The 24,742-nt window shown below is 52.7% G+C and overlaps 3 protein-coding genes across 12 annotated transcripts; 1 reads left to right on the top strand and 2 right to left on the bottom strand.

The window, feature by feature from the left end:
• Nucleotides 1-211: 211 nt before the first annotated feature.
• Nucleotides 212-1,405, bottom strand: KRTCAP2 (keratinocyte associated protein 2). 4 transcript variants are annotated; one of them, XR_003115628.1, is made up of 3 exons: nucleotides 1,291-1,398; nucleotides 631-958; nucleotides 212-555 (listed from the first exon to the last, which is right to left on the bottom strand). XR_003115628.1 is itself a non-coding variant. In XM_025356681.1 (3 exons), exons 1-3 carry the CDS (start codon nucleotides 1,370-1,372, stop codon nucleotides 623-625), a joined length of 309 nt encoding a protein of 102 aa, XP_025212466.1. In that variant the 5' UTR covers nucleotides 1,373-1,405; the 3' UTR covers nucleotides 324-622. The 4 variants fall into 4 exon arrangements, 3 of the variants coding, with proteins under 3 accessions (XP_025212466.1, XP_025212442.1, XP_025212452.1); XM_025356681.1 differs by having other exon boundaries at nucleotides 324-694; nucleotides 804-958; nucleotides 1,291-1,405; XM_025356657.1 differs by having other exon boundaries at nucleotides 383-694; nucleotides 804-1,368.
• Nucleotides 1,406-1,864: 459 nt separating this feature from the next.
• TRIM46 (tripartite motif containing 46) lies at nucleotides 1,865-12,707 on the top strand. Of its 7 annotated transcripts, XM_025356626.1 has the most exons (11): nucleotides 1,865-2,107; nucleotides 2,678-2,718; nucleotides 3,472-3,733; nucleotides 3,974-4,317; nucleotides 5,006-5,149; nucleotides 5,269-5,346; nucleotides 6,146-6,330; nucleotides 6,565-6,686; nucleotides 7,705-8,007; nucleotides 9,901-10,198; nucleotides 11,533-12,707. In XM_025356626.1, the coding sequence occupies exons 2-11, from the start codon at nucleotides 2,695-2,697 to the stop codon at nucleotides 11,924-11,926; spliced, it is 2,154 nt and encodes a 717-aa protein (XP_025212411.1). In that variant the 5' UTR covers nucleotides 1,865-2,107; nucleotides 2,678-2,694; the 3' UTR covers nucleotides 11,927-12,707. The 7 variants fall into 7 exon arrangements, with proteins under 7 accessions (XP_025212411.1, XP_025212378.1, XP_025212397.1 ...); XM_025356593.1 differs by lacking the exon at nucleotides 2,678-2,718 and having other exon boundaries at nucleotides 5,269-5,364; nucleotides 6,077-6,330; XM_025356612.1 differs by lacking the exon at nucleotides 2,678-2,718 and having other exon boundaries at nucleotides 1,865-2,117; nucleotides 5,269-5,364; nucleotides 6,077-6,330.
• A 57-nt stretch (nucleotides 12,708-12,764) lies between these two features.
• Nucleotides 12,765-19,921, bottom strand: LOC112620046 (non-histone chromosomal protein HMG-17-like). The gene is made up of 4 exons (XM_025378095.1): nucleotides 19,648-19,921; nucleotides 13,943-13,952; nucleotides 12,871-12,999; nucleotides 12,765-12,777 (listed from the first exon to the last, which is right to left on the bottom strand). The coding sequence occupies exons 1-4, from the start codon at nucleotides 19,919-19,921 to the stop codon at nucleotides 12,765-12,767; spliced, it is 426 nt and encodes a 141-aa protein (XP_025233880.1).
• Between the last annotated feature and the right edge of the window lie 4,821 nt (nucleotides 19,922-24,742).

Raw genomic sequence — 24,742 nt, 5'->3', positions numbered from 1 at the left:
CGAGGTCAGGAGATCGAGACCATCCTGGCTAACACGGTGAAACCCCGTCTCGGCCTCCCAAAGTGCTGGGATTACAGGCTTGAGCCACCGCGCCCGGCCTCAATTCTTGATTACATGAGCAATTGAACAAGAATTATTCCAAACAGGAAATAATCTAACAGTTATTCTGATTTGGTCAGGATTCCTGCTGCCATGGAAATTTGGTGCCTCTAGTATTTAGGCTCTTCACAATCTCCTCGAATAAGTAGAATTCTCTAATACTGAGTCAATTTCACATCAGAACTCCACAGTGAATTTGGTCCTGCTGCTTCTTCTGGTGGGACCAAGGACCACCTCCCAGCGAATAGATGCAAAACATCAGCCGAAATTTGCCTATTCCCCTCAAACCTTCCCTGGGAGCTGGCCAGAAGGTACCAAAGTTTCTTGCTTTCAAAGGCTTTCTCTTCCAGCTCCAACTCCAGGAGCTATACAAGATGCAGAATCGAAAAGTGTCATCTGTTTTCAGACAGCTTTAGTAAATATATTTCTCCTTAACAACCTTTAATACCTAAGTATCTGGAAATTCAATATCATGTTTCAGGAGGTTAAAGAGGAGAAAGTTCAAACACTCAAGCTCCAATATTCACTTACTCTCAGGGAAGATCTTTGCTTGGAATCCTTTGCCAAAGACAAGATTCTCCAGATTATTGAAGGCCTGGTTGAGGGAGTTAAGGAGTAGGGCGTGCAACTGGGGCAGAGCTGTGTGGGGAAGGGGAAGGGCACATGCCTACGTGGCCCGCCCCCTCCAACCGCAGGGAGGATACAGTGAGCGAGAACACGAAGAGACCCGAGCCAAGCAGGCCGCCCTGGATGGTGAGCCACTCGGTGGAGGCCAGCTGACGGCTGTACATCTGCATCCCAGCGAAGAGCAGCAGGGACAGGAGGGAGGAAAGCGCCAGCGAGGTGCCTGTACCTACCACTAGAGGGGATGGGAGAAGGGACGGAGAGTCAGGCTCCGCCCTCCCTCCGGCAAGCTTCTGGACGGGCAGATCGGCCGGTCCAGAAGCTCGGTGGGCCGACCCCTCCAAGAACTCCCGGGACTGCAGCCACATGCCCCAACTCCCCACACCGCGCGGCAACCCCTAGGTATTCCCCAGCCCCTGACACCCCGAACCCTCCCGTCCAGTGGAAATGCCCGCTCCCGGTGGAACCCAGGACACGTCAGCTCTGCCAGGAGAGGACAAGGAAAGCTTTTCCACCCAAACCCCGACCCCCTCTAGCACTTCCTGGGGACCCCACCAGTCCCGTTACCCATCATGCCCCTCCCGTGAGTCCAACCGGCGCCTCTGGCCAAGAAAGGGAAGCTGAGGCGGGTGCGGTTAGCTATGCGCATGCGTTAGCGCTTAACGCGGACTTGCTGCTCCCCGCGTTCTCCTCTTTCGTCCTCTCAGTGCCTGGACGCAGCGCCCTCTTGCGACAGGGAGGAAATAATGCGTCGAGGGGGGCATCCTCGGCCACCGCCCTGGTCCCCAGGCTTTCCTCATACCTGGTGCGTCTGCTGCCACTCTGTACAAGCTGCACTTATCTCTTTAAGTCATTGGGCCCGTGCCTGTGGCATCTATCCCATCTCTGTCTTCTTTGCCATTTCTGTCATCTCTAGTGCACGTTCCTCAAACCTCCCTGCCCCATGACCATTGCCTCAACATCTCTCAACCCAAAATTTAGTGCTCTCAATCAGGAATCCATTTTCCTCCGAAACTAATCCCCCGCTTTATATGAGTAAAATTAGGAGCCAATGAAAAACGAGAATATAAGAAATGGCTCCCCCCTCAAATACCTTTCCATATTCCCCAACCCCCCGACCGGCTTTCGAGAACCACGTGGGGAGAACTATTTCCCACCCCCTACCCCGACGGGCGCTGTTCGAGGCTGGTCCCTGGAGCATGCGCAGTGACACCTCACCCCCCAGCCCTCCTCACACCCCCACTGGGCTCCTGCATTAAGCCCAGGGTTCGCAGCCGCAGCCGGGATCGGGCACCCAGGGGCGGGCGGGCACGGTAGGGCCATGGCAGAGGGTGAGGATATGCAGACCTTCACTTCCATCATGGACGCACTGGTCCGCATCAGTGTGAGTTAAGGTGGGGTCGAGGGAAGGGGAGGGGGCGTATAGGGTTCTGTGGCAAGCTGGGACCTGGAACAGGTGGGGATCCAGGAAGATGCTGGGATGTAGACAGGGGACTAGCGATGGCAGAAACGGCTGGGAGGGTCGGGATGCAGGTATGAGAGGGTAATCCCGGGAGCAGCCCGGAGGTGAGTGCCTTGAAGGCGTCGGTGTGCTGGGGCGTGAGGAGGAGCTAGGAGCAGCCCAGACGCAGCGGGTGGGCTGGGGTGGCCTCCAGCAGTGCACCGGGGCTGGGGCTCCAGGGGAAAGGCGCTGTTATGAGGAGGGGAAGTGTGAGCTTGGATATTTTCCAAGAAAACTGAGGACAGGTGGGGGATGATGTAGGAGCCGCCCCACAGTGCAGTTCCCAATTTGGACCCCTCCCCAAGACCCCACCCCACGCACCCCCACTCAGGGCTGCTTCCGAGCCTGCGGTTGTCATGGCAACCCTTGCCCGGCTCTCCCAGGGGCGGTGCCAACCGTGTTCCCCCCCACCATTTCCTCCCCCCCTCCTTGTCCCTCCCTCCTTTGTGTCAGCTGCGCCCCTGACCGGGATGGCTGCGAAGAGAGGGACCAAGGTGAGGTGTGGGGGTGGGGCATAGCCTGAGGACCCCCACTCTCGCCACCAAGAGGGGGAGGGGACTTCCGGTGGGGAGGGGGCGAGTAGGCGGGGCTCTTGATTCTCCCACTAGCTCGGAGAAGGGGGTGCCGCTGACCGGGTTGCGCTGCAGGAGAGGGCGGGAGGGCCTGATGGGGGCGAAGGGGAATGGGTTGGTAAGAGGGATTGGAGGAGAACGATGGGGAAGTGAAGGATGGGGAATGGAGGCTGGAGTGGCCGCAGGCCGGAGCCGCGGCAGGAGGACGTATGGAGCGAGCAGGATGGAGTGCCAGCTTCGCCTGACTATCGGGAATCACGGCATGGGGGTGCTGTTAGAGAAGGGAGTGGGGGTCTGCATGGAGCTGCAGAATGGGCGGTGTCCTTGAGAAAAATGCCAGGGGCAAGCTGCCCACAGATGGGGGATGGAGGCAGGTGAGGGGGCTGCCAGCTGGGGCTGCTGCAGCTGGAGAAATGGGGATTGGGCTTGAGGCTGGAGCAGGCACAAGCTTCAACCGTCCCTCCTCTGGGCCTTTAGCTCTGCCGCGGGGAAAGAAGCAAGGGACAGAGGTCTGGGAAGGTCTGTGAACCAGCCCAAGGCAGGTGCTGGGGAAAAGCTACAGATAGCTTGTCTTGCTCCTTCCTCAGACCCCTAGGGTATCCAAGGGCAGCCAAGGGGCTGCTGAGGTATGCCTAGGTGTCCAAGCGCTGACCTAGTCTCCTGGTCCCTCCACAGACCAGCATGAAGAACATGGAGAAGGAACTGCTGTGCCCAGTGTGTCAAGAGATGTACAAGCAGCCACTGGTGCTGCCCTGTACCCACAACGTGTGCCAGGCCTGTGCCCGGGAGGTCTTGGGCCAGCAGGGCTACATAGGACATGGTGGGGACCCCAGCTCTGAGCCCACCTCTCCTGCCTCCACCCCTTCCACCCGCAGCCCCCGCCTCTCCCGCAGAACTCTCCCCAAGCCAGACCGCCTGGACCGACTGCTTAAGTCAGGTGGGACTGGGGCCTGTAGGGTGGGGATGGGAACGCTGAGCTATTCATCAGGAAGATGGAAGAAGTCCATCACTGGTCAGGGGCATCTGTCTGTCTTTCTAGGGGGTGGAGATACTGCTTACGCAGGCTCTAATGAGAGCTGAGCTCTGGCACAGTGAAAATCTAATTTAATTGAACAGGCTTCCCCACATCCAGCCAGCTGTAACTCTCACGTCCTCTACCTCCCTGGTTCACCCACAGGCTTTGGGACATACCCTGGGAGGAAGCGAGGTGCTTTGCACCCCCAGGTGATCATGTTCCCGTGTCCAGCATGCCAAGGTGATGTGGAGCTTGGGGAGCGGGGTCTGGCAGGGCTTTTCCGGAACCTGACCCTGGAACGTGTGGTGGAGCGGTACCGCCAGAGTGTGAGTGTGGGAGGCGCCATCCTGTGCCAGTTGTGCAAGCCCCCACCACTAGAGGCCACCAAGGGCTGCACAGAGTGCCGCGCCACCTTCTGCAATGAGTGCTTCAAGCTCTTCCACCCCTGGGGCACCCAGAAGGCCCAGCATGAGCCCACCCTGCCCACCCTCTCCTTCCGCCCCAAGGTGAGCCAGCCCTTCCAAGCCCTGGGGAGGGAGGGACATGCTGCTGCAGGTGGGTGGGGGTGCCTGGCATTGTGGGTTTCCAAAAGGAAGTGGGAAGGGTTTTTCAATGCTAAGCACTTACCTCTGTTATCTGTAACAAAGTCACTGGACAAATCATTCAACAACTTCGGGCCTCCATCTCATTTACTACAGGGGGATTGTAGTATCTGCCCTGCAATGTCCATACCTAAAGGGTTGCTGAGAGGAGGGTGTGAGATAATGTTTGTTCACTATCTGCACACTGAAAAGGTCTGTGTGCATTCACTCACTGAACAAATATTTAATGAGCACCTATGTGCACGGGGCTATTCTAGGTGTTGGAGATACAGCAGTAAACAAGATGGACAAGGTTAATTATTAACTATCAGGCTAAGATTAATTGGCATCATTATTACTGTTATTACCACATATCCCAATGAGAGAGATGAAAGGAGGTGCAATGCTGGTGAAATGGGCACCGCCCGGAAACTGCAGGAAAGGCTCTCTTTGATGCCAGTATGTACCACCAGGTGGCACTGTGGAGCATCACCAGCGGGTGTCTCCACTCCCATCTTGCCAGTGGAGGGAGGGCACCAAACTGCTGTAGTGGTAGCATAGTACCCTTACCCACACCATTGTCTGACCATCACATTGTTCTTTGTGTCCCTAGGGTCTTATGTGCCCAGACCACAAGGAAGAGGTGACCCACTACTGCAAGACATGCCAACGACTGGTATGTCAACTCTGCCGGGTGCGGCGCACCCACAGCGGGCACAAGATCACACCAGTGCTCAGTGCCTACCAGGCCCTCAAGGTAAGGACCCCCCTTATCCAACCCTAGTGCTAACTCACACTCTTACCCTCTTGCACCTCCTCCCAACTGCTGGCTTCTGCAGAGCTGGGCATGATGCCCACCTCTTTCTTCCCCCTCAGGACAAGCTGACAAAGAGCCTGACATACATCCTGGGAAACCAGGACACGGTACAGACCCAGATCTGTGAGCTGGAGGAGGCCGTGAGGCACACCGAGGTGAGGGAGGGCACAGAGGTGGGCCCTGGGCCCTGCCTGGGAGTAGGGGCAGGAAGGGGGTGTGGGTGGTCATGACCCAATCACCTCGTTGCTAGCTCAGGAAGCCCGTGAGGTGTCCAGGTTCTGGTTAAACCAGGTTTGCAGGAACACCAGTGCCCCAGGCCAGGCTGTACCTGGGCTGCAGGGGGAGCAGGGTGGCTATAGCTCAGGAGAGAGCTCGAAAAACCCCACACACGTCGCTCAAAAAACCCTATGCATAGCTCAGATGCTCTCAGGCTCAAGTGTCTACCGAAGATGGCACACATCCCCAGTACTAGAGTGAGGTGATGACTGATACCTTCTGCCAGGTTGATTGAGCTGGCTGACATGGGGATGGACAACTAAGGATGGCATAGATGCCAGTGGACATTAATTAGTGCAGTCAAAGTGGACATTAGGGTAGCCATGGTCTTGTTCATTTGGATGAGTCACTAAGGGGCAGGGATTATGATGTGGGGATCCAGGAAGGTTGGCACAAATGACCTGGAGTTGAGTCCATCTAGAGGTCCCTTTGCAACCATGAGCCCAGGCCCTGTAGGAACGGGTGAGCAGGATTTCCCCAGATCCCTTGTAACCTTAGCCATGCTGTGGTGTCCAAAGAGGCCAGCACAAGTGCTGCCTCCAAAAAGAAGATAGTAAGTCATGCATCCTTTGGGTGTTGCTCCCTGGGCAGGTGAGTGGTCAGCAGGCCAAGGAGGAGGTGTCACAGCTGGTGCGGGGGCTGGGGACTGTGCTGGAGGAGAAGCGGGCATCACTGCTTCAGGCCATTGAAGAATGCCAGCAGGAGCGGCTGGCCCGTCTCAGCGCCCAGATTCAGGAGCACCGGAGCCTGCTGGATGGCTCAGGTCTGGTGGGCTATGCCCAGGAAGTACTTAAGGAAACAGACCAGCCTTGCTTTGTGCAAGCCGCCAAGCAGCTGCACAACAGGTACTCAGGGGCATGGGATCCTAGGGGGGCAGGGACATCATGGGTGTGACCAACATCTAGGACAATGTCTACAGTACTTCCAGGTGGAGAACTGGGGTTCTGAGGATTTTCATGAGGCCAAACTGATACCAGCTCCCAAAGCAGTTCCCAAGGCTCTAGGGGCAGGCAAGAGAATTGAGGGGAAGGGTGGCTGCCCAGATGGCAGTGCCTGACCTTTTCTTGCCCCCATCCCAGGATTGCCCGAGCTACTGAAGCCCTCCAGACGTTCCGGCCAGCTGCCAGCTCCTCCTTCCGCCATTGCCAACTCGACGTGGGACGTGAGATGAAGCTGCTGACAGAGCTTAACTTCCTGCGAGGTAAGGAGATGGCCAGGCCCCATGCCCAACCAGAGCCTTCTTCCCTTCCTCCCCAGCAGCGGGCCCGGGGGGCAGTGCCCACCGGGGACCTCCCCGGCCTCCTGCCCGGCCTGGCCAGCCATTCCTCCCACCCAGCCCACCCTGCCACACCGTCCTACCGCGCTCAGCGCTGCTTCTCCCTCTCTTTGTTTGTAGGCTGTGGCCACCGCGGACTCTGCTCCGGAGCACCCCAGGCAAGTCAGCGGCCCTGCCCCGGGGGCCCTGCCCGCCGCCGGGCCCCCTTCCCACCCCGCTGCTCCCACACATCTCAGCCAACCACTCATTGCTTCCTTCTCTTTCCTGCCTTGCCCCGACCTCGTGGTCCTCCCACTGGACCAATGCCCTGTCTCTCTTCTGCCTTCTTCAGGCGCTTGCGTAATCCTGGCCCTTCTGACCTTTTGTCCTTGTGACCCTTGCCCTCTGGCCTTGCACTTCCTTTCCCTTGACCTCCAACCCCTGCCCTCAGCTTTTGCTGTCCCTCTGTTGTCCCCACTTTCCACCTCGCTGCCTCCTGCATCTCTCTTCTGAGCCTGGTCCTCTTCCTTCCTGCTCGGTGCCCTCTTGCCTGTGGGCTCCAGTGGCCTTTGCCTGCCCCTCCCTGGGGCTCTTCTTAACTCATACAATGTCTGAGGTGCAAGGGCCCCCAGAACTTACCTGATCTGATACCCTTATTTGACAGGGGAGGAAACTGAGGCCCAGAAAGGGGAAGTGACTTATTCCAGGCCAGAGTGAGGTAGCAGCAGCCCAGGACTAGCACACAGGTGTCCTCACCCCCAGCCCAGCACTTTCCAGCCTCGTTCTCTTTTGGGCCCTGCCCTGCCTCTCCTGTGCCCAGTCCCGAGATGAGCCCTTCCCCAGCTCCCTCTCACCCACACTCACCCCCCCGGCTCCCGCTGCTTTCCCTTTTCCTGCCTGTCCCTGTCCTCCATGCCAGGCCAGTGGCCAGGCCCTGACTGACCCCCGCTGTCTCTTCCAACAGTGCCTGAGGCCCCCGTCATTGACACCCAGCGCACCTTTGCCTATGATCAGATCTTCCTGTGCTGGCGGCTGCCACCCCACTCACCACCTGCCTGGCACTATACCGTTGAGTTCCGGCGCACGGATGTGCCTGCCCAGCCGGGCCCCACCCGCTGGCAGCGGCGGGAGGAGGTGAGGGGCACCAGTGCCCTGCTCGAGAACCCCGACACGGGCTCTGTGTATGTGTTGCGCGTCCGCGGCTGCAACAAGGCCGGCTACGGCGAGTACAGTGAAGATGTGCACTTGCACACACCCCCAGCACCTGGTGAGTGAGCAGGCACAGGTGGTCGTGCAAAGGGCATGGGGTATGCCAGGGCCCAGGCCCTGACGGTTGGTTTGGGTGGTCGCTAGAGAGGCCATATAACATAGTAGGTCTCACACCCACTAACTTTGGAGCTAGACTGCTTGGGTTCAAATCCCAGCTCTACCTCTTGCCAACTGTGTGAGTGGCTTCTGGCAAGTTTTGCACCCTCTCTGAACTTCAGAGTCCTTTTCTGTAGGGATAATGATAATACTAGCCAGGTGCAGTGGCTCATACCTGTAATCCAAGCACTTTGGGAAGCCAAGGAGGGAGGATTGCTTGAGGCCAGGAGTTCAAGACCAACCTGGCCAACATAGCAAGACCTGATCTCTAAAAAAATAAATAGGCCAGGCAAGGTAGCTCACACTTGGAATCCCAGCACATTGGGAGGCCGAGGCGGGCAGATCACAAGGTCAAGAGTTCGAGGCCAGCCTGGCCAACATGGTGAAACCCCGTCTCTACTAGGAATACAAAAATTAGCCAGGCGTGGTGGTGCATGTCTACAATCCCAGCTACTCGGGAGGCTTAGGCAAGAGAATCGCTTGAACCCGGGAGGCGGAGGTTGCAGTGAGCTGAGATTGCGCCACTGCACTCCAGCCTGGACGACAGAGGAAGACTCCGCCGTCTCGGAAAAAATAAATAAATAAATAAAGGCCAGGCGAGGTAGCTCACACCTGTAATCCTGGCACTTTGGGAGGCAAAGGCAGGTGAATCACCTGAGGTTGGGAGTTTGAGACCAACCTGACCAACATGGAGAAACCTACTAAAAATATAAAAGTAGCCAGGTGTGGTGGCACACGCCTGTGATCCCAGCTACTTGGGAGGCTGAGGCAGGAGAATCACTTGAACCTGGGAGGCGGAGGTTGTGGTGAGCCGAGATCGCGCCATTGCACTCCAGCCTGGGCAACAAGAGTGAAACTCTGTCTCAATCAATAAATCAATAAAATACGTTAAAAAATTTATTTTTGGCCGGGCACGGTGCCTTACGCCTGTAATCCAAGCACTTTGGGAGGCCGAGGCGGGTGGATCACGAGGTCAGGCGTTCAAGACCAGCCTGGCCAACATAGTGAAACCCCGTCTCTACTAAAAATAAAAATAATTAGCTGGGCGTGGTGGCAGGTGCCTGTAATCCCAGCTACTTGGGAGGCTGAGGCAGGAGAATCGCTTGAAGCTGGAAGGCGGAGGTTGCAGTAAGCTGAGATTGTGCCACTGCACTCCAGCCTGGGGAACAGTGTGAGACTCCGTGTCAAAAAAAAATTATTTTTAAAAAATGATAATGCTTACCTCATAGGGTTACAAGAATTCAGCTGGTGTGAGACGATGCATGGGAGTCTGAGTACAGTGTCTGGCTCATGGTTAGGGCTCAAGAATGTTACTAAAGTGACTAGAAAATAGTTTGAACTCCAGGGTGTGGGCATGAGAGGGAAGCCTTGCCACCCAAGTAGGGACTGGGTATAAGGGCCAGGTGTGAACCCAGAGTATGGGCTGGAAGGCATAGATTGATGGTGATGGGAATGTCACCAGGTAGAACAGAATAGTGGGAACTGTCCATGGGGCTGGCCACAAGTAAGGGGTTGGAGGAAACCCCATGAGTCAGCCAGGTCCAGAGCACTGGCTTCTGTGCCCACTGTCATCACAGAAACTCTCTGGGTTTCCATGCCCATTTGGAATGCCCCCTTCTTTTTTCCTCATGCCTCCCTTTCCGGTTTCCCATGTCCTGTTCTCTTGAACCCCCTGCCTGTTCCTGGTGACTGAACTCCCTTGCAATGCGTTCCCTGTTCTGCAGTCTCACAGCCCCCAGTGCCAGTGTTTGTCCCTGAAGTTGTTCCTCCATCTCAACCCTCTCCCTCCTTCCAGTCCTGCACTTCTTCCTCGACGGCCGCTGGGGTGCAAGCCGAGAGCGGCTGGCCATCAGCAAGGACCAGCGAGCAGTACGGAGTGTTCCAGGGCTGCCCCTGCTGCTGGCTGCTGACCGGCTGCTGACCGGCTGCCACCTGAGTGTGGATGTGGTCCTGGGCGACGTGGCTGTGACCCAGGGCCGCAGCTACTGGGCCTGCGCCGTAGACCCAGCCTCCTACTTGGTCAAGGTGGGCGTCGGGCTGGAGAGCAAGCTTCAAGAAAGTTTCCAGGGTGCCCCCGATGTGATCAGCCCCAGGTCAGACCCCTCTGGAAGGGATGGAGTATGGGGGTCCTGGTGGAAGTGAGGGGCACGGAAGGGGTGGCAAGCGGAGCACAGACTTGCTAGGGTGGGATGGGAGGGGATTAGGAGGAAGTAGTAGGAGCATGGAAGCCAGGCTGGGAGGCCTGTGGCCAGGAGAGGCATGGGCTCAGCAAAAGGGCTTTTGAGGACTGATTTTCAGAGCGTGGTGTGTGGTCAGGGAAAGGGATGATAGAAGAGGGAGCCATCTCTGCTTCCTTCCAACCATCTGCCACTCTGGACCAATACACCATCTCTCCAAGCATCTGTATCCTTTCTTCCTAACACTCCATTTCCAACATCCCTTCTCCATAAAACCTTTGCTCTCCAAGACCTCCTTCACCCATATCTTAAAATTCTTCCCTTAGCTGGGCACAGTGGCTCACGCCTATAAACCCAGCACTTTGGGAGGCCGAGGCAGGCAAATCACTGGAGGTCGAGAGTTCAAGACCAGCTTGACCAACATGGAGAAACCCTATCTCTACTAAAAATACAAAAAAATTAGCTGAGTGTGGTGGCACATGCCTGTAACCCCAGCTACTCGCGAGGCTGAGGCAGGAGAATCACTTGAACCCAGGAGGTGGAGGTTGCGGTGAGCCAAGATTGTGTCATTGCACTCTATCCAGCCTGCGTGACAAGAGCAAAACTCCTTCCAAAAAAAAAAAAAAATCTTCCCTTAAACATCTCACCTCCATAACCCTCCTCTCCCCAATCCCTATTTAAAACTCTCCCACTAATGCTTTTCATCCTAAGCCTTCTCCCCAGCACTCTGTCCCCCAACACCTTATTTCTTCAAAATGCTTTCTCCCCAACACAAATCCCCTCCTAGACCCCATTGTCCCCAACCCCGCATCCCTCTAACACCGTTCATTTGTGACACCAATCCACCCTCATCTCTCTCCCGACATCCACCTTCCCAACATCCTTTCTCTTCTTAGTCACTAATTTCGGATTCTTCCAACGTCCTCTCATCCTCAGAACCATCTCTCCAGCATGATTTCCCCAACACCATTTTTCTCGACGCCTTTCCACGTGCTATACCAATGCTATGTCTTTCCCGTCCTCCCAGCCCCTCTTGCCAATGTGCTTTCCTCTCAGTGCTCTCTTTCCACCAAACCCAAACCCCTGACCCTATACTCCAACCTGCCTCTTCAGCGTTTTCTTCTCAACACCCAAAATCCATCCCTTCTACCTCTTGCTCCTCAACATTCCATCCTTCCAGCGTCTCCCTCTGGTACCTCATCTGTCACTCCATCCCTCAACAATCTCATCCCCAACGCCCGCTTCTGCAGGTACGACCCGGACAGCGGGCACGACAGCGGTGCCGAGGATGCCACAGTGGAGGCGTCGCCGCCCTTTGCTTTCCTAACCATTGGCATGGGGAAGATCCTGCTGGGGTCGGGGGCAAGCTCAAACGCAGGGCTGACGGGGAGGGACGGCCCCGCAGCGGGCTGCACAGTGCCCCTGCCGCCTCGCCTGGGCATCTGCCTGGACTACGAGCGGGGCCGGGTTTCCTTCCTGGATGCTGTGTCCTTCCGTGGGCTCTTGGAGTGCCCCCTGGACTGCTCAGGGCCTGTGTGCCCTGCCTTTTGCTTCATTGGGGGTGGCGCAGTACAGCTCCAGGAACCAGTGGGCACTAAGCCTGAGAGGAAAGTCACCATTGGGGGCTTCGCCAAGCTGGACTGAGCCTTCCAGGTCCCTCATGCAGACCTGGGGTCCTCCTGGGCCCTGGCCCCCAAACCTCTTGGCGCCGGGTTGTTACCCCCTGGAAGCTTCTCCCCCAAACTCTCCTACCATGTGGCCCTGCCCCTTCTCCCATGTCTGTGTCTTCTCACGGTTTTCTCTTGACCCAGGGGCTCTCTTCTGCCCACCTCTCTGGATGGCCCCCGTTCTCTCCATTGCCTGTTAGCCAGGCCCCCGCCCCCACTGAGTCTGCCCTATGACCTGCCTTTGGCATGTTACCCAAGCTATGGAGAGAGCCCCTTCTCCATCCCTGTCCTGTGCTCCCCAGGCTGATTGGGCCGGGCACCTGAAACACTGGGCATGATCTCCAGCTCTGCCCTTGCCCTGCCAAGCTCCCTGCCCTGTTGATGCTGAACTACAGCCTTGGGACAGGCAGGCTTTGGGGCTGGAAGCTGTCCAGGCACTCCTGGTGACGGGAAGGGGACCCTGTCATCCTGCTTTATTTATTTGGGTCCCGACCCCCTGCAGCCGCATGCCCCTTACGTCCCTCTTCTCCCTCTTGCATGCTTTTACCTATCCCGCACCCACGCCAATGTGCCAAGTCTCCCTTGGGGACCCAGCTGAGTCTGGGTGTTCCCATTGGGTTCGGCCAGGCAAGGCCTCTGGTGCCCACTGCCGTCCTCCTGCAGTGGGCTCTGCTAGGCCTGTGCTGAGCAACAGCTGTTATTGTCATGGTTTATAAATAATAAACTGTGATGCCAGGCACATCTCTGCTTTCCCTGAGCACAATCATTCCTGTTAGTTTCTGTGCTGGGTGTGGTGGGCGGGAGGGGGCAGGGTGCTAGGCTGTGGTTCTGGGCAGGGGCAACCAATGGATCTGGTGCCTGAGGGAGGAAGGCCCCAGGCTAGGCGCTCTAAGCCTCCTGCCACACGTGTCCTGACCCCACCTGAGCCCACCACAGCTGCCAGGAGACATAGCTCTCTGGCTGCTGGCAGCAGGCCCCAACCAGGGCATCCGGGCCTGCCCTGCAGCACTAGGCCCTGGGGGAATGCGGTTGAGGGGACAGGCAATGTGCCTGGGCCAAAAGGGATCAGGGAACCAGAACCACTTCCCCATTCCCAGGGTGTTGTGGAGCCCACCCCAGGGGCAGCAGGCTGGTGGGGCAGCCGGGGTCAGGGAGGGGGCTGGGCCTGGTGCCAGCACCTGGATCTGACCCAGCCTCCGCTTATCTCAACCCTGTTGACTCTGGGCTGTTATCACTGCCCAAGGATTTACTTCACACCCGGACAGCTAAGAATAGAGCCACCTGGGGGCACTGTGCCAGGGGGCAAGGAGGGTGTGGGCCAGGCGAAGAGAGGGGAGAGCCACTGGCACACAAGAGCCCAGTCACGGAGCCCAGTCATGCTAGCCCTCCAAAACCCGCCTGGGTTTCGTTTCCTCCTTCCGCTTGTGCTGCCAGGGTTAGCCAGACGTGGCTCCTCAGGCCACCCCTACACCCCAACGTCACCTCCTCCTCACATCTCCTGCTTCTCAAACAAACCCGCTCCTTACTGCCTCCTGGCCTCCCTGTCTCCTCCCCCAGGCCTCTCACACACATTCTGACGGCCCTGCTGCCCACGGGCCACAGATGAAAGATCAGAAGTTGGCGCAGCAGGAGGCCACGTTTTATTCAGTCCTGTTCAGGTCCCCTGCTATCTCCGGGCTCTCTGGGCCAGTCCTCCTGGGAGCCCCACTGCAACACTTCCCAGGCATAAGCCCTCAAGGGGCCCCATGAGCTTCCACAGACCGAGAAGGTGCCGAGCACTTGGTGGGGCCTCTGAGGAAGGCTGTGAGCAGCCCACCTGAACTCCCAGCTCACCAGCCCAAAACAGGGTGCAGGGGCTCTGGCCCTGAAGAACCTGAGTGGGGTGGACTGGCACTGGCTGGCCACTCAGCTCAGTAGGCGACGTGCCCCTACAAGTTGGCAGAAGTGGCTGCCACTGCTGGGTTTGTGTAAGAGAGGCTGCTGCCACCATTACCTGCAGAAACCTAGGTGGAAGGAAAAGAGATCCAGGGTGAGGAGCAGAAGGTACCTCCTAGAGCCCCTGGATGCCACCCCAGGCTGGGGTAATCAGTCCAGAGTCCTGGCCAGCTCTCAAAGGGCTTATTCAGAGAGAGCACCTGCCACCCCACCAGCCAGTAACTGTAAACAGGGCTGCCCTCCTCCCTCTGCTCTCCTTCACTTCCTTTTCTTGGCTCTAATCAGCCGCCTTGTCCCCCTATTCTCTGCTGTTCCAGCCAAAGAAGGTGTGTAGGGGTGTGTGTATGTGTATCTGTGTCTTTGTAAAACCGAGAGAGGGAGGTCTCCAGGACGAGGAAAATAGGAGCAAGAAAAATAAACTCCTCTCTCCTCCCCAACCTGGAGTGGTTTTCCAGCCTCAGGTGGCTGCAGTAATTATTTACTAGGTCCCACAGAGAAAAGCCAGGAGAGGAAGGAGGGAGGGTTCCTTACTTCCTTGAAGCTCCCAAGGACCCAACTGGCACCCAGGCTCACCTGGTCTGCTGACACTTCTTCCTCTACCTGGGAAACCTCCCCCTACACCAGCCTTTCTACCCTACCCTCTATTCCTAGGAGATGATTAGGGGCACAGGGGCTCACCCCTGTGACTCCTCAGGAAGGGCTCCCCTGGGCATAGTGCTCTACCCATTTTGCCTCTGGATGCAAACAAAACAAAACAAAACTGCTGTGGTGGCACCAGTTCAGCCAGGGCCAGCCAGCATGAATGTGGACAGCCAATGCTCTTTTAGGAATTCTGGTAGTGGGGCCACTCCCTCTTGAGGGCCCCTTTCTTTTAACTTTTTTTTTTTTTTGTTTTTTTTTTTTTTTTTTGAGACGGAGTCTCGCGCTGTCGCCCAGGCTGGAGTGCAGTGGCCGGATCTCAGCTCACTGCAAGCTCCGCCTCCCGGGTTCACGCCATTCTCCGGCCTCAGCCTCCCGAGTAGCTGGGACTACAGGCGCTGCCACCTCGCCCGGCTATTTTTTGTATTTCTTAGTAGAGACGGGGTTTCACCGTGTTAGCCAGGATGGTCTTGATCTCCTGACCTCATGATCCGCCCATCTCGGCCTCCCAAAGTGCTGGGATTACAGGCTTGAGCCACCGCGCCCGGCCTATTTTTTGTATTTTTAAAAAATATTTATTTATTTACTTTTGAGACAGAGTCTTTCTCTGCCGCCCAGGCTGGAGTGCAGTGGTGCAATCTTGACTCACTGCAACCTCCACCTCCCAGGTTTAAGTGACTCTCCTGCCTCAGCCTCCCAAGTAGTTGGGACTACAGCTGGGTAAATTTTTTTTTGAGATGGAGTCTCACTGTGTCGCCCAGGCTGGAGTGCAGTTGCGCGATCTTGGTTCACTGCAACCTCTGCCGCTGGGGTTCAAGTGATTCTCCTGCCTCAGCCTTCCGAGTAGCTGGGATTACAGGCGCCTGCCACCACACCAGACTAATTTTTTTTTGTTGTTTTGTTTTTTGAGACAGAGTTTTGCTCTTGTTGCCCAGACTGGGGTGCAATGGCACGATCTCAGCTCACTGCAACCTCTGCCTCCCGGGTTCAAGCAATTCTCCCGCCTCAGCCTCCTGAGTAGCTGGGAATACAGGCATGTGCCATCATGCCCAGCTAATTTTGTATTTTTAGTAGAGACAGGGTTTCTCCATGTTGGTCAGGCTGGTCTCAAACTCCCGACCTCAGGTGATCTGCCTGCCTTGGCCTCCCAAAGTGCTGGGATTACAGGCGTGAGCCACTGTGCCGGGCCTAATTTTTGTATTTTTAGTAGAGATGGGGTTTCAGCTTGTTGGCCAGGCTGGTCTTGAACTCCTGACCTCACGTGATCCACCTGCCTTGGCCTCCCAAAGTGCTGGGATTACAGCTGTGACCCACCACGCCTGGCCTCTTTTTTTTTTTTTTGAGACGGACTCTCGCTCTGTCGCCCAAGCTGGAGTGCAGTGGCATGATCTTCACTCACTGCAACCTCCGCCTCCCAGGTTCAAGTGATTCTCCTGCCTCAGACTCCTGAGCAGCTGGGATTACAGGCACGCACCACCACGCCTGGCTAATTTTTGTAATTTTAGTAGAGACGGGTTTCGCCATGTTGGCCAGGCAGCTCTGGAACTCCTGACCTCAAGTGATCCACTACCTTGGCTTGTCAGAGTGTTGGGATTACAGGCGTGAGCCCCTGTGCCTGGACTTTTTTTTTTTTCTTTTCTTTTTAAAAATATAGAAAGGGTCTCTCTATGTTGTAGGGGTTGATCTCTCACCTGGGCTCTAGCGATCCTCCCACGTTGGTCTCCTAAGGTGCTGTGATTACAGTCATGAGCCACCATGCCCAGCCTACTGGGAGACTTTATTACAGCTTTGATCTCATGACTTGTTATTGCTCTATTTGGGTTTTGGATTTTTTCATGGTTCAATCCAGGTAGGTTAGATGTATCTAGGAATTTATCATTTTCTTCTGGATTTTGCAATTTATTGGCATATAGTTGCTCATAGTAGCCACTAGTGAGCCCTTGAATTTCTGCGGTATTAGATGCACTGTCCCCTTTTTAATCTATGCTTTTATTTATTTGGGTCTTTTCTTTTTCTTTTCTTAGTCTGGCTAAACGTTTGTCAATTTTGTTTATCTTTTTAAAAAAACAACTTTTTGTTCGTTGATCTTTTTTATTTTATTTATTTATTTATTTTTTGAGACAGAGTCACTCTGTCACCCAGGCTGGAGTGCAGTAGTGCGATCTCGGCTCACTGCAACCTCTGCCTCCCAGGTTCAAGTGATTTTCCTGCCTCAACGTCCCGAGTAGCTGGGATTACAGGCACCCGCCACCACACCCGGCTAATTTTTTGTATTTTTTGTAGAGATGGGTCTTCACTATCTTGGCCAGACCGGTCTTGAACTCCTGACCTCAGGTGATCTGCCCGCCTGGACCTCCCAAAGTGCTGGGATTACAGGCATGAGCCACTGCGCCTGGCCTGATCTTTTTTATTTTATATTTTTATTTTTATTATTTCTTTTTTGAGCTGGAGTCTTGCTCTATTGCCCAGGATGGAGTGCAGTGGCACGATCTTGGATCACTGCAAACCCTGCCTCCCAGGTTCAAATGATTCTTTTGCCTCAGCTTCCAGAGTAGCTGGGGTTACAGGTGCATGCCACCACGACCAGCTATTTTTTGTATTTTTAGTAGAGATGGGATTTTCTTCATTTCAAATTCATTTCTTTCTCCTTCCTTCCCTCCTTCCTTCCTTCCTTCCTTCTCTCTCTTTTTTTTTTTTTTGACAGAGTCTTACTCTGTCGCCTGGGCTGGAGTGCAGTGGTGTAATCTCAGCTCACTACAATCTCTGCCTCCCAGGTTCAAGCAATTCTCCTGCCTCAGCCTGAGTAGCTGGGACTACAGGCGCATGATGCCACACCCAGCTAATTTTTTCTATTTTAGTAGAGACAGGATTTCACTGTGTTGCCCAGGCTAGTCTCGAACTCCTGAGCTCAGACAATCTGCCCCACTCGGCCTCCCAAAGTGCTAGGATTACAGGCGTGAGCCAATGTGCCCGGCCCAAATTCATTTATTTCTGATCTGAACCTTATTATTTATTTTCTTCTCCTAATTTTGGGTTCAGTTTGCTCTGCCTCTTCAAGTTCTTTAACATGTATCATTCGGTTATTTGGTTATTTTTCTTCTTCTTCTTTTTTTTTTTTTGAGACAGGGTCTCGCTCTGTTGCCCAGGCTGGAGTGCAGTGTCGAGAATCATGGCCAACAGCAGCCTCGATCTCCCAGGCTCACGTGATCCTCCCACCTCAGCCTCCCAAGTAGCTGGGACTATAGGTGCACACCACCCCGTCCGGCTAATTTTTGTATTTTTGTAGAGGCAAAGTTTTGCCGTGTTGCCCAGGCTGTTTTTCCTCTTTTTTGATGTAGGCACTTATAGCTATAAATTTCCCTCTTAGTACTACTTTCACTGTATCTCACAGGTGTTAGTACGTTGTGTTTCCATTATCATTTGTTTCAAGACATTTTTCAATTTCCTTCTTAATTTCTTCATTGACCCACTGGTCATTCAGGAGCATATTGTTTAATTTCCATGTATTTGAATAGTTTCCAAAATTCCTTTTGTTATTGATTTCCAGTTTTATTCCACTGTGGTCAGAGAAGATGTTTGATATTATTTCAATTTTTTTTGAATTGAATGTTTTAAGACTTGTTTTGGGAGTAACATATGTTCTATCCTTGAGAATGATCCCTATGCTGAGGAGAAGAATGTGTGAGAAGTAGCCACTGGATGAAATGTTCTGTAAATATCTATTAGGTCCATTTGTTCTGTAGTGCAGATTAAGTCCGATGTTTCTTTGTTGATTTTCTGTCTGGGATGTCTGTCCAATGCTGAAAGTCAGGTGTTGAAGTCTCCAGCTGTTTATTCTTTTTTTTTTTTTTTCCCAAGCCAAACTGTATCCAGCTTTATTAAAGATACTTTGTATAAACCGTCGTGGTATTTCAGGCAGGACGTGGGCAGACAATCGTTAACACTATACAACTTTCAAACTCCCTTCTTCAATGGACTACCAAACTCAGGAAGCCACTATAAAACCCAATGAAGTCTTCATCTGATGCTCTGAACAGGGAAAGTTTAGAGTGAGGGTTGACATTTCATATTTAGCATGTTGTTTAACAACTTTTCACAAGCCGACCCTGACTTTCAGGAAGTGAAATAAAAATGGCAGAACTTATCTGAAGATCCACAATCTAGAAACAGAACCACTACTTTTTTTTTTTTTTGAGACACAGTCTTGCTCTGTTGTGCCCAGGCTGGAGTGCAGTGGCACAATCTCGACTCACTGCAACCTTCGCCTCCCAGGTTCAAGAGATTCTCCTGCCTCAGTCTCCCAAGTAGCTGGGATTACAGGCATCCGCCACCACACCCGGCTAATTTTTTGTATTTTTAGTAGAGAAGGGGTTTCACCATATTGGCCAGGCTGGTCTTGAACTCTCGACCTCAGGTGATCTGCCCGCCTCAGCCTCCCAGAATGTTGGGATTACAGGCATGAGCCACCGCACCCGGCACCACTGCTGTTTTGACAGGTGACATCTCAGTGACGTCACTGGAAAGTCCAGATTGCCTGACACACTAGTAACCAATGATTGGAGGTCAGGTCTCAACAGATGTCTGGGCTTAAGGGAGTTAAATCTATGCTGAAAGATGGAAAGGGATAAGAGGACATAAAAACAAATTTGTTTTTCCCTCCCACAAGGCTTTTGTGCCAAGGTGGCCATGTGTGTCAAAGTCAGGGAATCCTTCCTCCTGGGAGCCAAGAGGAAATCTCTCAGAACTAGAAGGAAAAGATAATTTCCCCACATCAATCCAGCTTCAGAGATTCTATTAGTGACATTTGCTCCTTCTCCCAAAAACGACAATGAAGTGTTCTGTGTGCTAACAACATAGCTTTAAAAAAAAATCTGGGCCGAGCCCAGTGGCTCATGCCTGTAACTCCAACACTCTGGAAGGCCGAGGTGGGAGGATAACAAGCTCAGGAGTTTGAGACCAGCCTGAGCAACATGGTGAAACCCCGTCTCTAATAAAAATACAAAGATTTGCTGGGCGTGGTGATGCGTGCCTGTAGTCCGAGCTACTCGGGAGGCTGAGGCAGGAGAATGGCGTGAACCCAGGAGGCGTGAACCAGAAGTACACAGTTATAAAAAATGCACACACTTCCACTGGCATCTCCAGCACCTTCAGCTTTCTGTTCCTGGTCTGTTTTGGCATCTCCATTTTCTGCAGGGTTATTCTCCTCCTTGCCAGCATCAGCTTTTCCCTTTTTCTCTTTAGGTACCTTCTCTCCATTCTTTGCAGGGGTCTTTTTGGGCTTGGGCTCTGGCTTTGGAGGAGCAGGTGTAGCAGACAACCTCGTGGATCTTCTCTGTGGTTTGTCGTTCACCTTGGTTTTATCTCCTTTAGGATCCCCTTCAGCCTTTCCCTTGGGCATGGCGGTGGCGCAGGCTTTGGTCGGTCCGGGGGGTCGTTCTTCTCTCTTCTTCTTCTATTCTTTAGCTCTAATAGTATTTGCTTTATATATATGGATGCTCCACTGTTGGCTGCATATATATTTATAATTATCATAACCCCTTGCTGAATTGACCCCTTTATCATTACATAATGAGCTTCTTTGTCTCTTCTTACAGTTTTTGTCTTGAAATTTACTTTGTCAGATATAAGTATAGCTACTCCTGCTCTGCTTTACTTTCCATTGGCATGGAATATCTTTTCCCTTTATTTTCAGTCCTATGTGTATCTTTACAGGTGAAGTGCCCAACACAAACACTTTTATTTATTTGAGAGAGTCTTGCTCTGTCACCCAGGCTGGAATGGAGTGGTGCAACCTCGGCTCACTGCGACCTCCGCCTACCGGGTTCAAGCGATTCTCCCACCTCAGTCTCCCAAGTAGCTGTGATTACAGGTGCATGCCACTGTGCCCAGCTAATTTTTGTATTTTTAGTAGAGAGGGGGTTTTGCCATGTTGGCCAGGCTAGTCTTGGGCTTCTGAACACAAGTGATCTGCCCGCCTCAGCCTCCCAAAGTGCTGGGGTTACAGGCATGGGCCACCTCGCCCAGCCGACAAATACTTTTAAGGGGTCTTTAATCACTTGACCCTGGCCAGTTTTTCCAACCTCATCCCTGCCACTCCCCCCATGAAACATTCTTTGTCTCAGACACAGCCACAAAAGATTGCCCACCACGAACTTTCAGGCCTCGCATTCAAGCTGTTCCCTTGGCCTTACATGCCCCCTCCCCTCACCTAAACAACTCTTACTCATCTTTCCAGTATCAACTCAGGCTTCTGGGCCTCTTAGAAGCCTTGCCTCCAGATAGTCCTCTCCTTCTCTGTGTTCTGTTTAACTTTGCATATCCTTTTATCTTCAGTACAGAGGCTCTTAGATTAGGAATTTGTCTCCCAAATTGCTTCACTGGGCTCAAGCAATCCTCCTGCCTCAGGTTCTGGAGTAGCTAGAATTATAGGCGTGCTCTACTATGCCCAGCTAAAATGTTTACACATATATATACACACATACATATATACACACACACACACATATACACACATATACATATATATATAAAATGTATTTATTTTGAGACAGAGTCTTGCTCTATTGCCCAGGCTGGAGTGCAGTGGCATGATCTTGGCTCACTGCAACCTCTGCCTCCCGGGTTCAAACGATTCTCCTGCCTCAGCCTCCTCAGTAGCTGGGATTACAGGTGTGCACCACCACTCCCGGCTAACTTTTGCATTTTTAGTAGAGATGGCGTTTCACCATGTTGGCCGGGCTGGTCTCGAACTCCTGACCTGGTGATCCACCTGCCTCAGCCTCCCAAAGTGCTGGGATTATAGGTGTGAGCTACCGTGCCTGTCCATTTTTAATATATTTTTGTATAGAGACCAGATCTCACTATGTTGTCCAGTCTGGTCTCAAACTCCTGGCCTCACGTGATCCTCCTGCCTTGTCCTCCCAAAATGCTGGGATTACAGGTATGAGCCAATATGCCCAGCAAAAGCCCAAGTTAAAAAAAAATTATTATTATTATTTTTTTTACCATGACACAGCCTCAGGAGGTCCTGATGACATGTTCCCCAAAACCCCAATTTTTAACTCCCAAGCTGCTCTGCCTCTCATATCCTATTGTAATCACATGTACTTCATCCTGAGGTAGTAGTGGAAGGGTAATGATCTGCAGAGAGATTGAAGAGAAAGGAGTTGGACTGTAAGAATATTCTGTCTTTTGTCCAGTGCTATTCAAGGCCAAACACCCTGTGTCTGGCAGACTGGGTTCTCTGGAGTAGTTGTATTTCCTGGGACCAGGAAAGCTAGGTCAGTTTTTCTAGAGACCATCTAATGCCAAACTGTCCTTCTCTCTCGCGCTCACTCATCTTACATTTATGGAAACCCGGCTACATTTCCCACACTGTGCTTGATCTTGGGGATACAATGGTCCTGGGGGCAGCATAGGCAGAGAAACAAAATCCGTGCAGCTCAATATGGTTATTGCCATCTATAAAAGAGAGTTGATGAGAGCACAGATCAGGGAGATGGGGGCCAACCCTGCAGGACAGAATCAAGGCGCAGGAAGGCTGCCTGGGAGACATGATACTTGAGCTGAGCATTAGAGAAACATGCACCACATTTGCTTGCAGCATATTTAGAGTTTCACTTTTTACATTAAAATTGTTTTGGATTGGGCACGGTGGCTCACACCTATAATCCTAGCACTTTGGGAGGCCAAGGTGGGCCATCACAAGGTCAGGAGATCGAGACCATCCTGGCCAACATGGTGAAACCCTGTCTCTACTAAAAATACAAAAATTAGCTGGGCATGGTGGTGTGTGCCAGTAGTCCCAGCTACTCAGGAGGCTGAGGCAGGAGAATCGCTTGAACCAGGGAGTCGGAGGTTGCAGTGAGCCAAGGTCACGCCACTGCACTCCAGCATGGCGACAGAGTGAGACTCTGTCTCAAAAAAAAAAAAAAATTGTTTTAATCCTCTGGGTCTTTGTTTTGGTATAAGATGTGAGGTTCAAATCTACCTTAATTTCTTTTCAAATGGTAAGCTAGTTGCAAATGCTTTTCAAACAATCCATCTTTCCTCACTCACTCGAGATGGTGCCTCTATCATATGCTACATTGGTATATATGCCTAATCTATTTTCTCGTTTTATTCTGTTCCATCAATCTAGGGAACGAGGCGCTAGACTGCAGTGGTAAAGTATGCAGGCTCTGGAGGAAGATTGGCTGGGTTGTGCCTCAGTGTCCTCATTTGTGAAATGGAGATAGTAGTACCTATTTCTCTTTCTTTCTTTCTTTCTTTTTTTTTTTTTTTTTTTTGAGATAGAGTCTCACTCTCTTGCCCAGACTGGAGTCCAATGGCATGATCTTGGCTCACTGCAACTGCAACCTCCATCTCCCAGGTTTAAGCAATTCTCCTGCCTCAGCCTCCCGAGTAGCTGGGATTATAGGCGTCTGCCATCACACCTGGCTAATTTTGTATTTTCGGTGGAGACCTGGTTTTACCATGTCGGCCAGGCTGGTCTCCAACTCCTGACCTCAAGTGATCCACACGCCTCAGCCTCCCAAAGTGCTGGGATTACAGGTGTGAGCCACTGCGCCCGGCCAGTAGTACTTATTTCGTATGGTTGCTGTGAAGATTGACTGAGATAATGCACATAAAGCACTCATCACAGTGCCTGACACATAGGAATCATAGTGACATAGAGCTGACACATAGTGAATGTCAGCTGTTGTGATAAACCCTACCTGCCCATTCCTGTAGCAGCAACACAGTAGAATGAAAGTGCTAAGAATATAGTTTTGGGTCCAATGGAACAGCTTTGCTGTTTACCATCTGCACAACCTTGAGCTAGTTACTTACCTTTTGCCCTTTCTGTGTCGTGGTTTCCTCATTCATACATGGGAATAGAAAAGTGGCTACTTCGTTTAGCTGGGCGCGATGGCTCATGCCTGTAATCCCAGCACTTTGGGAGGCTGAGGCGGGCGAATCGCCTGAGGTCAGGAGTTTCAGACCAGCCTGGCCAGCGTGGTGAAACCCCGTCTCTACTGAAAATACAAAAATTAGCCAGGCATGGTGGCAGGCGCCTATAATCCCAGCTACTCGAAAAGCTGAGGCAGGAGAATCGCTTGAACTCGGGAGGCAGAGGTTGCAGTGAGCCGAGATTGTACCACTGCACTCCAGTCTGGGTGACAGAGCGAGGCTCTGCTCTGTCTCAAAAAAAAAAAAAAACAACCCAAAACCAAAAAAATTTATAATGTATTATCTATCCTTATATGTGGTGGTGTAAGCCCCTAAAATGTTCTGGGAAGTGGCAGTCTTTCAGGGCCAAGTCTACTGTGTGTGAATAAAATGGACTTCCAGGATCTGCATCTGCAGTGCTGGTGTCCAGCCCCTATAGTGCGCCAATATTTGAAAGTCATTGTGACCAGTGAGTCCTTGACTGAGAAACCAGAAAGATTTGGGGTAGAAATGGAGATGCAGCTAGGGCGTTGAAGTCGTATAGCAGGTTTTAAAAAATGTTTTTGGCCAGGGGCGGTGGCTCACTCCTGTAATCCCAGCACTTTGGGAGACCAAGGGGGCGAATTACCTGAGGTCAGGAGGTTGAGACCAGCCTGGCCAACATGGTGAAACCCCGTTTCTGCTAAAAACACAAAAATTAGCCAGGCATGGTGGCGGGAGGCTGTAATCCCAGCCACTCGGGGGGCTGAGGCAGGAGAATTGCTTGAACCCGGGAGGTGGAGGTTGCAGTGAGCCAAGACCATGTCGTTTGCACTCCAGCCTGGGCAACAAGAGCGAAACTCCGGCTCAAAAAAAAAAAAAAAAAAAAAGTTTGGGCTGGGCATGGTGGCTCACGCCTGTAATCCCAGCACTTTGGGAGTCCAAGGTGTGAGGACAACAAGCTCAGGAGTTCAAGGTGTGAGGACAACAAGCTCAGGAGTTCAAGACCAGCCTGACCAACATGGTGAAACCCCTTCTCTAATAAAAATACAAACATTTGCTGGGTGTGGTGGTGTGTGCCTGTAGTCCCAGCTACTCTGGACGCTGAGGCAGGCTAATCGCTTGAACCTGGGAGGCGGAGGTTGCAGTGAGCCGAGATCACGCCACTGTACTCCAGGCTGGGCCACAGAACAAGACTCTGTCTCAAAAAAAAAAAAAAAAGTTTTTATTTATTTTAATTTTTACTTTAACAAAGGAATGTGTATAGTTTTTTTTTTTTTTTTTTTTTTTTTTTTTTTTTTTTTTTTTT

The sequence above is a fragment of the Theropithecus gelada genome, chromosome 1 (genome assembly GCF_003255815.1).
Source record: "Theropithecus gelada isolate Dixy chromosome 1, Tgel_1.0, whole genome shotgun sequence".
NCBI lineage: Eukaryota > Metazoa > Chordata > Mammalia > Primates > Cercopithecidae > Theropithecus > Theropithecus gelada.
Note: the sequence above shows the minus strand (reverse complement) of the source record. Positions and strands in the feature narration are given on the sequence as shown.